Raw genomic sequence first — 22,414 nt, forward strand, 5'->3', positions numbered from 1 at the left:
TATGTTTTGGTCTTCTTTGTCACCAAAGAAAGAATCCAAAGTCTGAGACTGAATCTTGGGTGTGTTTTCACTGCCTGGCCATATTCCCAACCAACTAACTTGACCCTTGGGTTTTTCAGCGGGGTATGAATGCTTGCAGACTAAAGAGTTCTATGTTCCATGTTTGGGGGGGCTTGCGCCAGCTCTGCCACACCAGCACTCCTCCTTCCCCAAGAACCCCCAACCCGGACTGGGCTTAGATCTTCCACAGGCTGTGCACTCCTGCTCTGATCTGCCACTTAATTCCTCCCACCAGGTGGGCCTGGGGCCAGAAGCAACAGCAGCTGTAGCTGCCCCACCTCCACTGCCCTGAGGGCAGTGGCCGAACCTCGAACTCCTTCCACTCCCGCAGCTTTTCCCACTAACCTTCTCAGCTGTCTTTGGTGTTTGTGGGTTGAGAAGTCTGGTAACTGCCGCAGCTCACTGATTCAGGGCGCTAGGGCCTGCTCCGCCTGGCTCCTGGTCTGGTTGGTCTGAGCTGCTCACGCTGGGCTCTGCTCCGCTCTTGTCCCAGCTCCCAGCTCCCAGCTCCATGTGGGATAGACTTCACCCAGAGACCATCCAGGCTGTCCTGGGCTGGAGCCCTGCTTCCCTCTGCTGTTTTGTGGGTTCTGCAATTCTAGAATTGGTTCAGAGCCATTTTTTATAGGTTTTTGGAGGGACTCGGTGGGAAGCTTACGCTAGTCCTTGCTTTCCAGCCGCCATCTTAGCTCCCCAAGTGAGATCTTTCTAAGAACGTGGGAGATATGGGCATATTTCTAAGCTGCAGGGAAGGAACCAGCAGATATGGAGGGAATGAAGTTAAGACAAAGGGGAATAGAGTAGGGGCAATTTGCTGGAGAAGTTAGGAGGAGAACTGATAAAAGGTACATGTAGAGGGGTTAGCCTTGGCAAAGAGAAGGCCTACCTCTTCATGTGAGATGGGGGTGAAAGATGAGCTAGTGGGGGATGCTGATGAATCCTCTGTCCTCCTGCTCCCCCATTCTGTGGCATCGCCCTTTAAGGCCTTGCCAGACAAGTGCAAGCTGGGGAAGGGCCTATTAAGCTGCTGAGGGTGAGGACAGGGGACAGAGCAGCAGATTGGATCTGCAGTTAGAGGACCAGGCTGGCTAAATTTTGGAGGGTAGACACCTGGTGCCAAATTATTTTGATCTCTCTGCATTTCCCCCATGTAGAATTCTCTCCCTAACTCCTGACTTTCCTGGCTTCCTTCAAATATAAGCTAAAATGTTGCTTTCTATAGGAAACTTTTCCCATGTGTCCCTCCCTCCAACCAGTGGCTTCCTTCTGAGATTGCCACCAACTTACACTTTTGGCTCCCCCATTCGAATGTAAGCTGCTTGAGTGCTGAGACCAAGTTTTTGCCTTTCTTGTTATCACTAGCACTTAGCACGGTGATTGGCACACAACAAATGTTGAACAAATGCTTGCTGACTAAGAAAAATAAAAGCAATCCTTAGTCCAGTGTGATTGCCTTCTGTTTCCACAGAGACAGTAATGAAATCAAGTAAAAAGGTACAGAATGTGTCAAAAATTTAAGTTTGGGGACGATTTATAAACACTGACTTAACTGTTAAGGTATTTTTTTCAGGTATTATCATTGTCCAATTTCCAATGAGGTCATACATGACTGGAGACAGTGAACCAAATCCAAACTGATCTTCGTACAATGGGTGCAAATGGGCAACATCAAGAAGTTGTAGCTAAATGGAAGGAGGGCTGAGAAGTGAGAGATAACATGGCGCTGTTGCAGAAAGCACCAATTGTCCCATGTGGAATCAGGACACCTGGGTTCAAGCATCCCTTCAGATATTTAGTAGTCATGGCTCTGAAGCTATCCCAGCCCAGCCCCTAAGTGGGGAACAAGGAGGACAGCTGCCAGGGCAGTCGAAAGGAAAGGCTTTAAAAGCCTTAAAATAGCAGAGCAATTGGCATTACTACCACGCCTCTGGCTCCCAGACTTCTTTTGGAGTTGGTTTCAATATATAATCTCAGGCAACGAGAAAGTAATGTTATTTCATGCGACAGAGTTCATGGAGCAAAAAGACCACCGTGAAGACACACCAACATCTGTCATGGTGGAAGAAATGGCAGAGAAATTTGATTCAGAACTCAACAAGACCCTTCAAATGAAATCATTGTAGAATTTGATAGTCATTGTAAAGGTAGGCATGGAAGTGAAAATGATGTTGGACAATCTGACTGAGGATCATAAAATGAAAGAGGCCAAAGGCTTGTCCACTACCAACAAGCCTCATGACTGTAAATCATAGACATATTCTTCAAGGAAAAGTCAGAAAGCACTGGACATGGCAAAGACCTAACATCAACACTCAGAAAATTGTACTGATTATATTCTCAATGAAAAGCAGTGTTGCCTAGTGGGATGAGAGAGCCCAGCCTCAGAGTTTGGAAGAACCTGGGTTCAAATTTCACTTGTGACACAAAACAGCTCTGTATGCCTAGACAAGTCACACCTTTTAGGGTCTCAGGTAACTCTCTCTAAGACTTTAAGATGCAGCACTGATGAAGGGAGTTTGCTCACCAAGAGTTCCCAAAACCAGTGACTAAAGCATAGTCAGTCAGGAAATGACTAGTTACTAGTGTAGCAGTTACTACATAATCAGCTGTTTATGTGTAACCAGATGACCAACTTATTAGAACAAAAGTCAAAAGCAACATTAAAGTAGGAAAAAAAGATAAAGGTTAGAAGACCCTGCTTGTGATGACAACAATCTAAACAGACTGTAAGAAAAAGAGGGGGGAGGAAATGGCTGCATTGTTTTTGACTATGTTCATTTTTAGAGAAGCTTACCCAGTGCAAAGCAGTTACCATAAGAGGAAGCCGAAAAAGCCCCAAACCACTTGAGCCAGCAAGCTATTTCCTCATCAACTGGAGAGATATAATGCCTAAAAGGAACCCCAACTTCGAGCTCTGCTATGAAACCACTGGTATATTAAAATACACCAGGCAATGGTGCTGAAGAGGAAGACAGAAGAACATCTGGACTCAACCAAACACATCCCAAAACATTTTACGTTCTAAAGAATGTATTTGTAAAGAGATTCAGAAATTCATTTGTTCAGTATGTCTTAACAAGGGAAAGATTCCAAACAAAGGGCAGAGCCCATGGGTACATTAATCCAATCAAGACCACCAAGAAGAAGGAAGTGCTTTTCATCTCCCATGTCCTCATTCTCATCTATGTATATGTCAGCTCTATCTTTGGTGAAATCTTGAGAAATAAAGAGGGAGCCTTTCACATATGACTTTCTGCAGCTAAAGATATTTTCACAGTCACACATGGGATTGAAAGGTATAGAAAACATGTGATCCTTGCTGCATTCTATTGTTTGTTGACTCCCCAAAATGAGAGGTAGTCAGAGCTTTCCTTCAACATGGTGCCTCCCACACACAGGTTAAAAAAGCTTTAAAATTATATGAGATGCAACCATGGAGATAACTGTTCAACAATCTGCTGAGGCTCAACACCAATCAGGCAAAATTGAGGGAATGTATACATCTAAGATATTTGCCAGTGGGCAAAGAGATTGGTCAGTATATATCTCAAATGGAAAAAAGGACTGTGAATGGAGGCTCTTGTTCCCCAAATGTTAGCATTCACCTCTTTTGCATGTTTTCTGAGCCCAATCAATCAATAAGTACTTATTGAATGCTTACCATGTGCTAGACACTAGAGATACAAGTCCAAAGAATGAAAGAATCATAATTCATCAGGAAGTAACTAAATAAAAGGCAGATGAGGAAGGAGGGCTCAGGGCAGCTGAGAGGATACGGAAAGGCTTCATGCAGGAAATGAGATATCATTTTATCCTTTAAGATATTAAAGGATGGGAGGGGACACCTCCAGATGGAGGTTAGAAGGTAGGGCATTCTATTAATTTCTGGGTGACAGCCAGTATAAAGGTAGAGAGATGGAAGATAGAGGGTCCTGAGGGAGGAACAATGAGGAGGCCAGTTTGACCAGCCTGTAGCATGTGGGAGGAGAAGCATCTGATAAGCCTGAAAAGAGAGCTTGGGGTCAGGCTGTGTAGGGTTTTAAAAGCTCAACAGATAAGTTTCTATTTTATCCTAGGCAGTGGAAAAGCCCTGGAGTTTATTTAGAGGACAATTCTGTCTTCACTTAATGACTATACTTTGGCAGCAGTGTGTAGGATGAGGTGGAGAGGAGACACTGGAAACAGAGAGACTAGTTAAGAAGTTGTTGTACTTATTCGGCCTAACCTAAGGGAGCTGTGTGAATAAAGAGAAGGGTTAGAGATGATATTCAGCAAGTTAGGAAGCTCACTTGTACAACCACAAGAATGCTGACAAAGTTATCTCCACCCTGTTTTACTCAAATTCCACACCCAAAGCCAGCATGGGCAGGATGCCTTGATTTTTTGCAAAGTCCCCCAACTTATTTTTGTACCTCCAGACCACCTTTTCTTGCCCAACCCAAACAGGTAACCATCATATGACCATCTGCTCACCAGAGATGACTCTTGCATTGTTCATCTTAATTTCTGGCCCTCAAGAGCAAGGTCTATCAACCACTGGGATTCTGTATTTCATGTGACCCCTTTAGAATGGTCAGGTATCAAACATGGTATCAAACCTTACAAATATAAGGCCCTGGAGGAAGATCTGAGGTCTACTTCATTAGAGGGAACCATGGACCCTTTAATAAAGTGCCACTGCCTCAGTGATTTTGTCGAAGATTGGGCACTTCATAATGTTACAGAAATGAGATATATTTACCAATAACATTTAAATAATTGCTCCCTTGCCCCCCCCCAAAGTAAACCTACAAAGCACTTTCTTTTGCCAACATTTCAAATGGTCCAATTAAAATCATCACTTTCTGGTAGGTTTATTCAGTAAAAAAACCAAACTGAAAATTTCCCTTTAGAAGGAGCTCCTAGTGAGGAAATGACTCATTCTGAATACATGTGCATTTCTTGAAATACCAGCTGAAGGCAGCAGGCCAGTTTAGGCAAAGAGGGAGCCAGCAAAGGTTACATCTTTCCTCTTCCTGGATGGCCTTTTACTAGGTCCCTTGTTTAAGTCAAGATCCTTACCATACTAATTGGTAGCTGTGAGCTGCATGTTAGCATTTGGAGGATTTTCCTGAAAGATTACCCCCCATAAAGAATATGAAAAAAATCAACAGTTAGAGTGCTATTTAAATGGGGTCTTTGGAACGGGGCAGAAAGTGTGAGGAATCTGCAAACAACAGAGTTCCAATACTGGTGGATCAGACATGTTTTAATACGCAATGAATTAATCCATGCATACTTTGCTATTTTGATTTATTTTTTTAAAAGGTAGAAAATTTAGAAATGCAAAATAAGTATCAACTACTTGAGTGAAGTCTAATTCAGATCTTTTCCAGCTCCACTGGTCAAAACTGTTAATATGCTTTCCAAAGATGGATTCATTAGTAAGTCTGACTAAGACAGCTCATTCTTTATCCTTATGCTAGTAGTAAAAAGGTGATTCTAATTGCCTCGGTAATCAGATATAATGAAGAGCAAAACTGTTCCTGATTAAATAACATTTGCATCAGAATTAAAGTTGGAGTTTGCAGTTTTGGAGAGCTTGTTTTTCAAGCATTACTTTTATATTTTAACATGCTTGAAAAAAAAGCTTCCTGGTTAATTTCTCAACTTTTCTAAACAGAAAGAGAACATTTGTATCCTTTGGAAGACTGCTTAATTTAGGCGTATAATCAATTTATTGTTCAAAATACAATCAATTTCTTCACATTCTTCTTGACATGGCCCTAAAATCCATCTTTATATATACAGCTATCCAGAAATTGTGGGTCATAACTAATATTTTGCATAGGATACAAAATAAGCCAGCATGCTGGAGAACAGAGGTTCTCAAAGTTGTTGGTCTCAGGACCCCCTTACACTCATAAAAATGACCGAGCTTGAGTTTATGTGGATTACATCTATTAATACTGTATTAGAAGTGAAAATGACTTGATATCATTATGAGTACAGTTTTAATCCCTTGAAGGGTCCCTCAATCACACACCGAGAACCTTGGCTGCAGTGGATAGACAGCCTTGGAACCAAGAAGTTGTTGGTTCAAGTCCCAACTATGATGAAGAGCTGCCATGTGGCCCCAGATAAAACTCTTCAGTGTTCTAGATAACACTCTGAAACTAAGTCACACAGAAGGTGTCAAACTGTCTCAGCAGCAGAAAATCAGTGACAGGTGAGTGGCTGTGATCTACTTCAGGGGAGGGAGCTTCGACCTGAAGTCATGAAGCAATGGAAAGATGAATAGGGGGAGGAGGGAACAGCCTGAAACATTCTACAAGAATGACTTGTGTTTAAAGAGTCACCTAAGCACCAAAAAAACTGGAAACACGGTGGATGCTTATCAATTAGGGAATGGTGAAATAAGATGCAGTACATGAATACCATGGAAAATTACTTTACGGTGAAAAATAATACTAAAAATGCAGAGAAGCATGGGAAGACTTAAATGAACTGATAAGTGAAATCAGGAGAATTAGGAAATCACTAGACACAATGACAATCATGTAAAATGGAACACCACCACCAACAACAGAATGACATTTGGACACTGTGTCTAAGGACCAAACTTGGCCCTGAAGAAGACAGAGAATATACTTTCATAGGACCACAGTTTCATACTGTATTTCTAGAGATGGAAAGGATCTCAGAGGCCATCTACATCTAGTACAGCCCTCTCATTTTACAGATGATAGAACTGAGGCTTAGGTTTGGTGGTGTGCATAGGTTCACATGGATCATAAGCATCAGAGGCAGGATGTGAACCCAGATCCTCTAAATCCAAAGTCAGTCTTCAGTTCTACTGTATCATATTACCTTCCAACCTTTTTGGTAGAGGAGGGGGGACTGCATATGGAATATTGCATATCATATCATGTGTTGATTAGTTTTTCTAAATTGTTTTTCCCCTTTGTTTCACTCTTTGTTATAAAGGATGGCTCTCTCGGTGGAGGAGGGACAAGGGATCTATTAAAAAAGGAAGGTGATAATAAAAAGAAACATATCAGGGCAGCTAGGTGGTGCAGTCAACTGAGCACCAGCCCTGGAGTCAAGAGGACCTGAGTTCAAATCAGGCCTCAGACACTTGACACACTTACTAGCTGTGTGACCTTGGGCAAGTCACTTAACCCCAATTGCCCTGCCTTCCCCCTCCAAAAAAGGAAACATATCAATACAATTTTTAAGAAAGAAAAGTCCATTTCATTTTCTAGCCATACATGTTCTCCATAAACATGGACTGGTCAATTAGTGAAAACAAGGAATGACAGCTGGACAATCTGAGGAGTACACTGGTTCACCCATAATATTGAAGGAACCAGATTCATTCAAGATGGCAGAACCTCCTCTATGGAGGATTTAGTGAAAGACATGGAAAAGAAAGGCCGACAATGATCAGGTGTGGAGGGAATGTCTATGAGGATAAAACAGTGGTTCCACTAAACCACCGTTTTTTAAAACGCATCCCTTATAGACCCTTAACATCTTCCTCGCCTCCCCTTTATATTCTTTTTGTTGAGAGGTAGTGGGGAAAGTCTCCATTCATCAGGGATTTGGGTTCAAAGTCATGTAATTTTCCTGAGACTCAGTTTCTTCATTTATAAAATGGGAGTAATGCTATCTACAAGGTTGCTACGAGGCTTGAGCAAAATGGCAGCAATTCTCTTTTATCATTAAGAAGTGTAACAGTGTTTGTGATCTGACCACTGCCTCTACTTTTTCATTTCTTATTCTTGTATTTACCAGGGAATATAATTCCCTAGTAGGGTAGTTTCAATGTTATCATTACTTCATCCTGAGTTCATATGATCAAACCTAGATCACAAAAATCAGTACTTTTTTTTTTACTTTCCACAATTATTGCTATGGATAATTACATTCCAGAATGTTCCCCACTGAAGAATGTGTACAATTTTACATGCCAGTACAACATATCTTACTGGTCTTACTTTCAGCTCTATGGGATCCTGACAGTGTGTGGTTTGTCTAAGATTCCATGGTGGTGAAATCAAACTCCAGCTCTTGGTCCCTTCCACAAAATGACTTAGCTTCTGTTTTTAACCCATGGGACACTTTTCTCTATTATTTGCCTTGCAGCAAAGATTCTTGTCAAATAGTACATAACTCTCTTCACCAAGGCATGGTAAATATCTACCTTGCATATCACAAGTATTTCCAAACATAATAACATTTTTATGCTTCTTTCAGTGCAAAGTGAGAACAAAAACTTCCAAGTATTTGGTTATATTGATTCTCCCTCAAATACCCACCCACCTCTCATGAGCTAATCCTCCACCTCACCTCAGACACACACAAAGACAGTCATACCCTTGATCTTGCCTCTATGTTCAAGAAACTGAAATCCCCTTATCCAACAATAATCTATTGGTTTTTCACCTGTCCCTCTGCCTTCCCTTACTTACCTCACTCTTCATCCTCATTGTGGCCTCCAATCCCTTAGCCATTCAATTCTTTCCCAGACCATCTCACCTTCTCTTCCCTCCCTCCCCGCACTAGCAACTGTCACCTCCCTATCTTGACCCTTTGGTGAATCAATTCCACTCTACACTGTCCTCTTCTCTTGCATCTCCAGTTCCTGTAGCATATCACAGCCTTGGATCACTCCCACCATTCATCACCTTTGCTCCCTATGAGAAAATCATGCAATAGTTCTGACTGGGCCCATTACAAATTCATGTTACACAACCTTAACTGGCCCCTCACTGCTGCTAGGCAATCCTACCATTCCTGCTTCATCACTATCCTACTCTCCACAGCAGCTCTTCCAGATCTTTTAATCCCTCATCAAACCTCCCATGGCTGCCACTTTCCCACTCTCTCAGCTGAGAACTCTGCCTCACAGTTTACATAAAAAACTGAGGCCTTTTGCTGTGAACTCCCTCTTCTCCCCTCTTCCTCACCTCTTATCACCCAGATGCCTTCTGCCACCATCTCCTCTTTCACCCCTAACATGATGAAGTGGCCTTACTCCTGACCAAGGCCAACTCTGATGTTTAAGCGATCCCATTCCAATTGGTCTCCTCCAATGGATTGTTCCTTTTTCATCCCTACTCTTCGATGTATTTTCAATCCCTTCCTGTCTAGTTATCCACTTCCTACTGCCTATAAACATGCTCATGTATCCCCTATCCTGAAAAGATCCTCACTTGACCCTTCTGTCCCCACTAATGACTGTCCTATATCTCTTCTGCTCTTTGTGACTAAACTCCTCAAAAAGGTCATGCACAATAGGTGCCACCACTTTCTCTCCTCTCATTCCCTTACAATCTGACCTCTGACCTTGTCATTCCACTGAAACTTCTCCTCTCTGAAGCTACTGATCTCTTAGTTGTCAAATCCAATGGGCCTTTTCTCAATCCTCATTCTGCTTACCCTTTGATATTGATGATATTGACACTGATGATCACCCTCTTTTCCTTGATTCTCCCTTCTCTCTAGGTTTCAGGCACACCCCTGCATCCTGGCTCTCTTCTTATCTACCTGAACATTCATTCTCTGTCTCCTTTGCTGGATCTACCTCCAAATAATCCCCTCTAACCATAGGTGTCCCTCTGGGCTCTGTCCTGGGCCCTCTTCTCTTCTCCTTCTATACAACTTCACTTGGTGATCTCTTCAGTTCCCATGGATTTAATGACTATCTTTATGCTGATGATTCTCAAATCTGCCTATCTTGTTCCAAACTCTCTGCTGATCTCTAATCTCACATCTCCAACTGCCTTTCAGACATCTTGAAGTGAATGACTTGCAAATATCTTGAACTCAATGTGTCCAAACTGGAACTCATTATCTTTCCTCCAAAATGCCTTTTCCTCTCTACGTTCCCTCTTACTGTAGAGGGCAATTTCATCCCCCCAGATCCTCCCAGGTTCACAAGCTAGGAGTCATCCTGCATTCCTCACTATCTCTACTCCCCCACCCCTATACCCAAGCTATTTCCAAGGCCTGGCAATTTCACCTTTGCAACATCTCTCCAATATGCTCCCTTTTTGAGTCTCACACTGTCCCCACCCTGGTGCAGGCCCTCATGGACTCACACCTGGACCATGGCAATAGCTGCTGATGGCTCTGCCTGCCTCAAATCCCTCCCCACTCCAATCCATCCTCTAATCACTCACTAAAACGATTTCCCTAAAGTATAGGTCTGACTATGTCACTCACTCAACAAACTCCAGTGGCTCCCTATTGCCTCCAGGAGCAAATACAAAATGCTCACTGTTTAGCACTTCAGTACCTACCCCTGACTACATTTCTAGTCTTCTTACTGCCAAACTCTAATCAATGCAAGAAGCAGCTGTGACATCAGGGCACTCAGAATGAAGCACACCTCCCACCTCTTGGCAGAGAAGTGGTTGACCAAAGATACAAAGTGAGAGAGGAAAAGCGTGCTGGAGAGTGATCCCATCTCTGCTAGTTACTACCTTTGTGACTCTTGGCAATTCAGTTAACCTCATCTGTAAAATAAGGGAGGCGAGGGTGGGGTGAGACTAGATAGCCTGTGAGATCCCTTGGGACTCTTATCTATGAATTTAAGGAAGATGGCTGAAATATTATTATGAGGTTCCACTGGTGTTAGGAAAGTCATTGAGAAGTGAGAGTATTGTTTTTGTTGTTTTTTTAAAGGCATAAATAAAACATTAAAATAAAATATACTAAATTATACACTGGCTTTGATCTCTACCTCTACCTTTTGGGGCTTTGATTATGTTCTGTGCCTTCTCCATTATTAAGATTACAGTTTTCTTATGATAGAAACTGAGGTCTCTCTTTTATTGAGAAAGCACAAGGAACATGTCTACCTCTTCAAGAAGAAAAGAATAATGCCATTATTTACAACTCAAGAGCCTGACATTTGTAAATGCCAGAATGGAGAAAGTAAACTGTGTGCAGCCCTCTTTGATTGGTCTGAATCTGGAGATAAGACAGCAGAAAGCACAGAAGAGAAATCTGATTTGAAAATGTGCCTTTCATGCTCAAGGCCCTTAGATGAACATGGGCTAAAAGCCGTTATTTTGATAGCTATCCAGGGGCTTCAATCATTTTAGAAAAGGCAGTTAGCCACATCTTGGCATATTAAAGACAAAAGCTAAAAAAAATAAAACTAGGCCTTCTGTTTCTCTGTCACACTTAGAGCCAGTCAAGGGCTGGCCATATTTGCAGAACAATTGTGGAGGGCTGTTACGCCCTCTGGACATGTGGTTTAACTGGGAAGTAAAGAATTTCTGCTTTCAGGACTGCAAAACTTCATGTTCTGTCAAGGACACAAACTCAATTTTAAAAGCCCACGGAATCAGCAGCGTTACTGTCCGGTCCCACAAGAAATTAGGGTGAATGATTAACAAAAAGGATTAAAGTCACTTTCAAATAAAGTAGTGATGAATGCAGGAAAACCTGTTGTGCCACTAACCCGAGACCTACTTTTTTCCATTTCTTAGCTTTTTCCAGAGTGAAAGAGTCAGATGTTTGTAGTGCCATGGCATGGAGATGACTCAGAGGTCTGCCCACATCCTGAATGGCTCCTCAATACCACTCAGATCCAATATAACCTCCTTATTTGGGCATTCAAAGTTCTTCCCAACTGTGGTCCAGATGCTGCCTTTCTAGGCCATCCCTCAATGTCTTGTCCACTCTGGGCCAGCCAACCAGAACAGCTTGTTCTTCCCCAAACACACTATTTGAAGAGGCTATTCCAGTGCTTCAAATGGACTTGCTCCTAACCTCCAACTTACCCAAGCCTGAACTTCCTCTAATACTCAGCTCCTTCAAGAGGTCCATCCCAATGCTCTCAGCTGCCAACGTCTGTCTTCCCTGCCTCACAACCTTCCAGAGCTCTGGAGAACAGTTTGGAAGTAATTATTGGCATTTTGCCTTTTTTGTATCCCCAGTGCTTAGCACAGCACTCACTACACAGTAAATGCTTAATAAATGTTTACTGACTTTGTATAAACTTTATATTTACTTATCAACGTACAAGTTATTTCCTCCCAACAGAACATAAGTTCTTTGGGCATAAGGCCTTGTGTCATGTCGTCTCTGTATCCCCAGAGCCTAGTGCTTGGCACATATTTGGCACCTAATAAACATGTGCTGAACAAATGAATGACATCCTGTGAACAGGAGGTTCCAAAGCCCCCTTTTTCTTCTCTACCCCATAATCAGCCTTTAAGAACCACATTTTGAAACTGGTGGAACTCACACCATATGCTGCAAGCTCACAATTATACCTTCTGGTACAAGAGCAACAAGCTTGGGCACATTCTGGTCAGGGCAAAAACTGCTACTGACCATCAGAAGGCACAACATGCAAGTATGTGTGCATTGTGTAAAATACTTATCTTCACTAGAACCTGGACTCCTAGCATCCAGGGGGTGTAAGAAGAAAGGAGACATTATTAGAAAGACTGCCTTGGATTACATGTAGTTAGGAAGCTGTGACCTCCTTTTAATTCCATAATCTTCAATCTCCAAATCACTACACTGGATTCTAATTAGTAAGTTCAACTGCTAGATCATTATAACCCCACTCTGATAGCTTTGTCATTATTTTCTATCTAGGAAAGACTCTGTCACATTTGTTAACTGAGTAGAAAAGACAAGCCATAGACAAATGATTAAGATTTTATGGGTGTGAAGAATTCACTCCACAGAACAGACCTCGCCATAGCAGAAGAGCCAGAGGAAGGCCTGAGCCTGCTTCCATCACCTTTTGAGGCCATGGTTCTCTGAGTCTCCAATGGACAAAGCTGAGACTCAAGGATCAATCACTTAAAAGCTCTTTTCCCGTCTCGCTGCTCTGACGAACATTGTGTCATTCTTGCTAACCAGGCTCATAACACATTGCTCTTCATCAGGCCACAGAACTATCAAGGAAACCTCCATTCATACCAGGGAGCCCTCATATCCCCAAATAAAGAACGCCATAGTACCTTAATCAGAAGTATAGGGAATGAATTTAACAACAAGAACATTAGCTTCTTCCCCTCCTTCCACCCCTGCCACCCACTCACACAAGATGGAAAACAATCTGCTTTAGGTATTTATCTACCCAGATGCCCAATTTGATCTCATGCTGTCTCAACACCCTCTTCCCTAGTAGCTAGAGAAAGAACAGATTACTGCTATCCTGGAACATGGAAGGCCAGAGTTCTACTCGATTCTATCCAAAGGCAAGCAGACTCTCACCATTTTACCAACTGATTTCTATAATTCAAAGTTAACCTCACCCAAGACAAAACTCTCCTTTCCCTGTTCCCACTCTTAGGTATCTCATGCCCATCCATCTTTGGCCCTGTCATGTTCTGCCTTTCTTTTTCCACGGCACCCTCAGGAAGGAAGCCTCATTCTGAGTTGAAGAAACTTCCCTTTAGTTTAGACGACTTCCTTTCCCGCTCTTTCCATGGTCTTATGTACAAAGAAATCTAGCTTCCCCTGGAAGACATCAATTCCTGCTAATATTTCTCTAGCATGGGATGCTCCTTCCATGGACTTTCTCCCCTAGGGGATGCCATCTTCACATGCATTTCTTGATACTGTTTTCTCTTCGTTCTCCTTCCTGGCCAGACAGGCCACTCCTCAGCCTCCTTTGCCAGCTCTTCATTCACGTCACTCCTGCTATTCCTGAGGATCTTCTAAGGTTTTTGTCCTGGGCCCTCTTTTCTTTTTCTTCTCTAAAACATCTCACTTGGTGATATCATTGGCTCCCACAGGCTTAATTATCATCTCTACGCATATGGCTTCCACATCTAATCATCCAGCCCTAGGTTCCTTCCTAATCTCCAATTCCTCCTAACCAGCCATCTAGTGGACATCTCAACACAGACATAGTCATAGGCATCTCACTAAATGTGCCCCAAACACAACTCATTAGCTTTCCTCCTCAAAACTCTGCCCTCTCCCCAAATGACTATTGTTTTTGAGAGCACTGCCACCCTTCTAGGCTTCCAGGCTCCCAACTTCAGCTTTATCCTTGGCTCATTCTAACCCCACCTTTGTTCAGTCAACTCCATGGGCTCCCTACTCCCTCTAGGATTAAACAAACACTCTTGGGGTTAAACTTTTAAATTTCTTCCCAACCTGGCCCAAACATACTTTTCCAATCTTAGTCTACATTACTCCCCTCTCTACACTCTATGGTTGGGCCAAACTAGTCTTGACGTTCCTCGCACAAAACACTCCATAATCCTGTCCCCACACCTTTGCACAAGCTGTCCCACATGCCTGGAATGTACTTCTGCCTTAGCTCTTGCTCTCAGAAGCCCTTCATTTCTTCCAGGCTCAGCTTAAGTGACACTCCATGCATTCTTTTCTGATTCTCCTGGCCTACTCCATTTCTAAAAAAATGTTTTAAAATTCATATTTATTTTGTATATACTTTTTTGTTGGTATGTTGTCTTCCACGAGAGAAATGTAAGTTACTCTTGAAGCTAAACATCAGTGGAGTGAAGTGCTGTTTTTGTCTTTTACATCCCCAGTGCCCATTATGGTATTTGCAACATAGTAGGCTGTGAAAATATCTGCTAGGGTTATGCTTACCCTTGCCCCGATGATTGAGGTTAGTCTAGATCATTTCTTAAAAGCCAAGGGAGCTGTCTCCATGGCTTGATTGGCTCAAGGGGTTAAGACTTAAGCCCTATAGATTCTGAATCAGCTTCTTGGTGGCCATAGGCCATGCTTATTGGCTTCCTGGGCCCTTCAGGGCATTAAATGTCTACTTTAGTGCCAAGGATGCTGGTCACCACATCCTGCCCTACCACTGCCCTGCTGCTGCATCTATCCAAGCTAAGCGCTCTACCTTTGGTGAATACTCCTTCTATGTCACAGGTAAGTATACCTTCTGGTAAATGTTGATTGGACTATGACTATCGCATTAGAGCCAAACCACCCGGGGATGAGTCTGAGTCAGGCCCAGCAGGTTGCTAATAAATATTTGGTGAATGATGGATACAGTAGGCCAGTATATGACTTGTTCCTCACTGTCCCCTTCACATCCTTCCTCTGCTTTTATCCTCTGAGGTAACTTCAAAAACTCTGTAATATTCCACTCAGGATAACCTCCCTAAATCAATACTTGCAAGTTACAGGCTGAGTCCCCAGATGTGCAACAACATGATAATAATATGATGCTGGTAAAAGCTAACATGTGCCAGGCATTGTGCTAACTACTTTACAATTATCATCTCATTTGATCCTCACAACAACCCTGACATTTTAGAGATGAGGAAACTGAGGCAAATAGGGGTTAAGTGACTTGCCCAGGATAACACAGCTAGTCAGAGGCTGGACTGGAACTTGAGTCTTGCTGACTCCAAGCCCAGTGCTCTATCTGCTGTACCACCTAGCTGTCTAAGATTCAAGGTACTCCTAAAACTAAAGGTCATGGATCCCCACTAGTGTGCTTCCTTTTAATAGTCAGCCACTTGATAGAATTATATTCAAATTAAAAAAAAACATTTCCTGAAATGGCACAGTATTTACAAAACATCCCCCTGCCCCAGCCTTGGGGACTTTCTAACACAAACACTCACAACATCAGTGGGAAGAGTAGGTTCCTACTTTGAGTATACTAGAAGAAAGAGTATCAAACAACCCAATGTTACCTCCCACCAAGCACCTCCTCTGCTTTTACTCAGGCACTATTGAAGACTGACGGAAGAAGCCACAAACCTACGGTAAATAAACTTACTACAAACTTTAGTTACTTTATCTTGACTGGGCCCTCACTGCTCCACAGCCATGTTTACTCTTCCCTGGTTAACTAGTGTTAATTAGCTGCTCTCAGTCTTTCCTTCATAAAGCTTTGAAAACCACCTGTCGCCCTCTCCCCGTCCCTGCCTCAGCATAGACTATAAAGTGGTATTTCCTTGAGAAAATTAAGGCAATTCACTGGCAGCCCCCTCATCTCCAGTCCAAAATCCTTCTGTATCTTCTTCACCCATTCTTTCCTTAATCAACTCAGTAAGCATTTATCAAAAATCTACTATGTGACAGCCACTGTGCTAGGTTCTGGAAACATAAAGGCAAAAATAAAAGCTCTTGCTTTTAAGGAGTTTACACTCATAGGATCACAGGTTTAGAGCCAAAAGAAATTATAATGGCCAATAAGTCTAATATTCTCATTTTATAGAATAGGAGACTAAAACAGAGACAAGTTAAGTAACTTGGCCAGGGTCACACAGCTCCTAAGTGTCTACAGTGGGGATGTGAACCTAGGTCCTCCTGACTCCAAGTAAATCCCTTTATTCAGCATACCATGCTGTCTATAAATTCTAATGGGAAAGATAGGACACACGAGTATATACAAAATAAATGCAAGGTGATTTACTGGGTCGGGATCAGGAAAGGCCTCACGAATGTTTGAATTGATCTTTAAAAAAAATAAATAGTCCAAGGGACTAAAAGCATGGAAGCCAAAAGTGGAAGACCATGTATAAGGAACACTAAGGGGTTCAGGAGGACTAGACCGCAGAGCACATAAAAGGGAACAGTATATAATGAGCATGGAAAGGTGGCTTGGGGCCAGGATTCCAGACAGAGAAGTTTATATTTGATTCAATAGGCAAGAAGGGGCCACCAGAATTTCCGGGGTAATGGCAGGGCAAGACCTGTGTTTTAGGAAACTCCCTTTGTTGGGACAGACAGGAAAGTGGAAAGATTTGAGGCAGGGAAACTAGCTGGGGGAAGGAGGTGAGAGGGCCTCAACTATGAAGACAGCCACTGGAGGAAAGAGGAGACACAGAAGAGGTACTGCGAAGGCTAAACCAACAAGACTTAGTGCATGATTGGACATAGGAAGGGAGGGAGACTGGATTCAAGGAGGACTCCGATGCTTTCAGCTTAGGTGACTGGGAGGATAGTGATACCATCGATCAAAATAGGTAAGTCTGGAAGAGGTGAGGATGTGGTACCGAAAGGGAATGAGCTCTGTCTTGCACATGTTGGGTTGAGGATGGCTGCAGGATTTCCAGTTGGAAATATCTAATAGGCAGTTAGTGATGTTAGACTAGAGCTCAGGAGAGAGAAGAGTGCTGCACAAAACCAGAAAATGGGCACATGCTAATATTAAACAGAAAAACAAACCTGAGTTGTGAACATTGCAGGTATAAACTTACAAATCCCATCTCTGGACTCAGAATGTCCCTGTGCCTTGAAGAGGGCCATACCTTTGTTCATCTCCATCAGCTGTTTCTTCTTCTTCTGTCTTTCCAGCTTTTCTTGCTCAGCTTTCTCTTTGGCAAGCTTGGCCCTCTTGCTCTTCTCCTCCATTTCTCTTCTTTTGTTGTTTTCCTTCACTGCTTCCTGCATTACAACACAGGAAACACAAAATGTTCTCATTACTTATGATGGAGGTACCAAAGATTTGGAGGGACTGAAGACTTTAAAAATCATATTTACGTGCAGAGAGGGGAAGAACTTCTACTGCCTGAAGATAAATGTATGTGCTTTGGAGAAAAAACAGGGGAATAATTTATCTCAAGACCACAGCTCATCAAGTATAAAATGTTAGAAACAACCCAAGCTTTAGATGGTATTTCTTGGGGGCCCAAATATTAGAAAAACACAAATGTTAAAAATGGATGATGAAAGTACTTCTTCTTAACAAACTGAAATTCAGAATATGTTTTGATAAACATAAAATGAAGGTTTAACACAATCAGCTGTGCTAATAATTCATTATTGCATCATACACCTAATTGCTTTTTTTAAGTATATACCTAATGATCCAGAGAACATACCAATCTGTAATATTATTACAGAGATGAAATATCTGTGATTATCAAAGTGTTTTAGTATGTTTAAACAAATCATTAGAAATGCAGAAACATCTTTTTTGCTCCTGGGCCAACAAGAATCAGCAACTTCTAAGGTATAAGGAGACCATATTTCAAGATGCTGTCATTTGCTCTGGGAAGATATTGATAGCCCACAAGAGAATTAGAATATTCTATTAACTCATCTGAGAGGCTAACACAAAATGATCAGAAATAGTAGCAAATTGGGTTCCTCTCAGATCAGACATGGTTCTAAAAAAACAAAAACAAACCCCAAAAACTTTGTACTGATATCTTTGTTTTTATATCATCTATAGAGAGCTATCCTTTGTAACAAAGAATGAAAAAGAGGAAAAAAACATTTAGGAAAATTAAAGAACACACTGAAAAGAATGTATGCAGTGCTCTACACCAATAATCCCTCACCTCTGCAAAGCAGAAAGAGAAACGCCCTCTCATATTTCTTTTTTTGGGACTTAGCTTGGCCATTAAAATTTCTCACTAAGCACTTAATAATGCTTTCTCATTCATTCATACATAGAGTATGTTGTTTTTTCTTCTAATTCTCCTCACTTCCCTTGGCACCAGTTTATCCAAACTTTGTGCTTTTCTATGTTTATTATATTCATTGTTTCTTACAGCAAATTAATATTTCATTACATTTATGTACCATCATTTGTTTAGAGAATCCCCAATCAAAGGGGATCAAACTTGTTTCATTTTGACAAAAACTGCTGCCAATCCATATTTTGGTAAATGGGAGGTCTTTCTATCGCTGACTCCTTCAAGAATCCATCTCTCATTACAACCTCTGGATAATTTAAATCACTTTCTTATAATAATTCCAAATAGATTCCTAAAATTCTTGGACAAACTCAGACCTCCATCCATAGCCCATCTTTCCACAGCCTCTCCAAATTTCACCATTCTCATCTTTTATCACATTTGTCAATTTGCTGTATATGAGATGAAAACTCAGAACTGTTCTGATTTGCATTTCCATTGTTAGTGATTTAGAACACTCTTTCATCTGGATGATTATAGTTTGGAATTCTTTTGAGAACTGTTTGTCTATACCCTTTGATTCCTGGCCTATTGAGGAGTGACTTTTGGTCTTCTTTATTCCGTTGGATGCTTATGCATCTTGTCTGTGATATTTCATGGAAGTGTTTTCACTAGTTGACCATTTCTTTTTTTTTAATTCTACTTTCATTAATTGTCCATGCAAAACATTTTCATTTTTCTGGTTCAGAATTCATTCCCTAGCTATAGCCATGAAAGGTATCTGATCTGACCTGATTCTCTTATGCATTTTTTACAGCGTGATCTCTAATATTCAGGTCATGTAATCGTTTGAGCTTATTACAATACATTGTATAAGATGTTAGTCTAAACCTAATTTCTGACACAACAGTTCCCCCAACAATTCAGATTAGTTTCTAGTATGATGAAGTAGCAAGTGTAAGATCCTACCATCAAGCCCTCATTTTTTTCCTGTTATGACTGACTAGACAAACTTTATATCATGTATACATATTAGCACTCACATTACTTTGGTCCAGAATCAAAAAGAAAAGGAAATCATTACTGCAAGTGCACATATGCATATGGCTTCAGCTAAGAAACACAAATAATTATATGTCTTTTACACGATTCTCTTAAAAATACATGACTCTCCTAAAAATGTGTTTTAACATTTAAAACGGCATTTTAAGAGAATCACAAAATCTTTGCTGTGAAAGGGACAACCAAATTATCAATTCCAACCTACAACTGCAGAACTGGCCACCCTTTACCTCATATGAAAAAGATGAGTCATTCAACCATCACTGAGGATGAAATCACAATTTCCCCAGGCAATCCATTCCATTGCTGGATAGCTCTAATTGTTAGGAAGGTTGGTCTCATATCAAGGCTAAATTTTCTCCTTTCCAATTTTCAACAGTGTTTAAATCTGTAGAGAGTTATGAAGGATAAGGACTGAGAAATAACCATAACAATTAATAATTAAAAGGTTACAAATACCCTCTGAGGAAGCATTTTGGTCTGTTGGGTTTCTTTCTTGGGCAACACCTTTTCCACTTTTTTTCTTTATAATATTTGAGCTCTTCTGTTTACTTCTATCTCCAGCTTCAGTTCTTGTTTTGGGGTCCTTTGCCAGGGCCAGGCTCCAGGCTTTCTCATACTTGCGATCCCAGTGGCCAGGCCCTGTGTGGTCAGGCCCTGTGTGGGCCTGAATGACTTTTATTGGCTTCCACTAACCCTGGTGTGTCTATAGTCAGAGCACTGCTGAGCTCAAGGAGTTGTGGTCAGACCTGTGCAGTTAGCTGCCTTTGTAATGATACTGCTGTGACATCCCTGTCTGGGACAGTGCCGTGGTCTTCTGTCTTCTCTGAGGCTTCCCTGGTAAGGTGCTGTCACTTCCAGATATCTCCCCTTGGGGTTCATATGTCAGGGTGCTCTTTTATCCCATCTGGAGCACTGACACTTCTATTCCCTTGGGATCTTCAGTCAGGGTGATACATCATGCACCTCAGTTGGAAGCACTTCTCCAAGCTGCCATCCTGTTTGCCTGTGCTCGTGCTAGTTTCTCCCACTGGATTCCTCTTCCAGTGGCCACACTTAGGACTCTTTTTATATGATTTTGGGCTAAATTAAGGAGCTTACTCTGAAGCATCTGACAATATTTATCAGCTTCTCCTCTTCCATGCTTTCTCCTGTCTAGGTCTTCGTGACAGTGCTCTCTCCTGGTTCTCCCCCTATTTGGGTGACTATTTCTTCTCATTCTCATTCATCCACAAAGTGCCCCCATCCTGGGCCCTTTTCTTTGTTTGCTCCATATAGCTCATTTAGTGATCTCCTCAGCTCCTATGAGTTCAATGATCATCTTAAATGCAGATGATTTCCCAATCCATTTATTCAGCCCTAGCATCTTTCCAGAGCTATATGCGTTGCCAACTGCCTCTTACAAAAGAATGGCCTGCAAACACCTCAAACTAAGCAAGTCCCTACTTCTGAACTTCATTGGGATTGTTGGAGTGACCACTGTCCTTCTGACCCAAAAGGTTCCCAACCTCTGTGTCATCCTTAACTCCTCACTCTCACTTAGATCACTCTTTCACTGCTAAATCTTCCTCTTCTGTTAACCTGGGCAATTTATATTTTGTAAATATTCAACCATTTCCCTAAAGTTGTCAAATTTATGGGCATACACTTGGACAAAATAATTCCTAATTATTGTTTTAATTTCCTCTTCATTGGAGGTGAAGTCATCCTTTTCATTTTTGATACTGGTAATTTGGTTTTCTTCTTTCTTTTTTTTAATCAAATTGACCAAAGGTTTATCAATTTTATTGGTTTCTTCATAAAACCAGCTCTTAGTTTAATTTGTTAGTTCAATAGTTTTCTTGATTTCAATTTTATTAATCTATCCTTTGGTTTTCAGTATTTCTAATTTGATATTTAATTGGGGATTTTCAATTTGTGCTTTTTCTAGCTTTTCCAGTTTGCATGCCAAATTCATTGATCTCTTTTTTACATATTTTATTCATGTAAGTGTTTAGAGATATAAAGCGTCCCCTAAGAACTGCTTTTGCTGTATCCCATAAGTTTTGGTATGTTGTTTCATTATTGTCATTCTCTTGAATGAAGTTATTAATTGTTTCTATGATTTGTTCTTTGGCCCACTCATTCTTTAGAGTTAGATTATTTAGTTTCCAATTAATTTTTAGTTTATCTTTCCATGGTCCTTTATTACAAATAATTTTTATTGCATCACAATCTGAAAAGGATGCATTGAGTATTTCTTTTTTTAATTAATTTTATTTTTTTTTTATTTTTAGTTTACAACATTCGGTTCTACATAATTTTGAGTACCAGATTTTCTTCCCTCCCTCCCTGCCTCCCTCCCCAAGACGGCATGGAATCCCATATAGTGCACTGAATTAATTTACACATTAGTCAAGTTATGGAGAAGAACTGTGATCAATGAAATGAAGAAACAGGACCAAAAAAAAAAAAACAACCCAAAAACAAAAGAGAGAAAAAGAGAAAAAAAGGGGAAAAAAGGCTAGCATAAAGTATGCCTCAATCTGCATTCATACTTCATAGTTCTTTCTCTGGATGTAGATAGCATTCTCCATTGTGAGTCCTTTGGAGTTGTCCTTGCACCTTGTGTTGCTGAGAAGAGCGAAGTCTGTCAGGGTTGGTCCTCACAGGATCCATATATCTGTGGTTGTGTATAATGTTCTCCTGGCTCTGCTCTGCTCACTCAGCATTATGTTGTGTAGGTTTTTCCAGGATGTTATGAAGTCCGTATCATCCCCATTTCTTATGGCACAATAGTATTCCATTACCATCATATGCCACAGTTTGTTCAGCCATTCCCCAATTGATGGGCATCCCTTTGATTTCCAATTCTTAGCTACCACAAAAAGAGTCACTATAAATATTTTGTACATATGGGTCCTTTTCCCGCTTGTGTGATTTCTTTGGGATACAACCTTAGAAGTGGTATTCCTGGGTCAAAGGGTATGAAC

At 41.3% G+C, this 22,414-nt stretch overlaps 1 protein-coding gene across 3 annotated transcripts in view; it reads right to left on the reverse strand.

Annotated features, from left to right (window-relative positions):
- Nucleotides 1-22,414, reverse strand: part of DIAPH2 (diaphanous related formin 2) — an 856,474-nt gene that overhangs the window by 170,160 nt on the left and 663,900 nt on the right. For all 3 annotated transcript variants that reach the window (XM_036740329.1, XM_036740331.1, XM_036740330.1), the window contains one exon: nucleotides 17,268-17,403. In XM_036740329.1, coding sequence (XP_036596224.1) covers nucleotides 17,268-17,403 — 136 coding nt within the window. The remainder of the gene's footprint in view (nucleotides 1-17,267; nucleotides 17,404-22,414) is intronic.

The sequence above is a fragment of the Trichosurus vulpecula genome, chromosome X, assembly GCF_011100635.1.
Source record: "Trichosurus vulpecula isolate mTriVul1 chromosome X, mTriVul1.pri, whole genome shotgun sequence".
Classification (NCBI taxonomy): Eukaryota; Metazoa; Chordata; class Mammalia; order Diprotodontia; family Phalangeridae; genus Trichosurus; species Trichosurus vulpecula.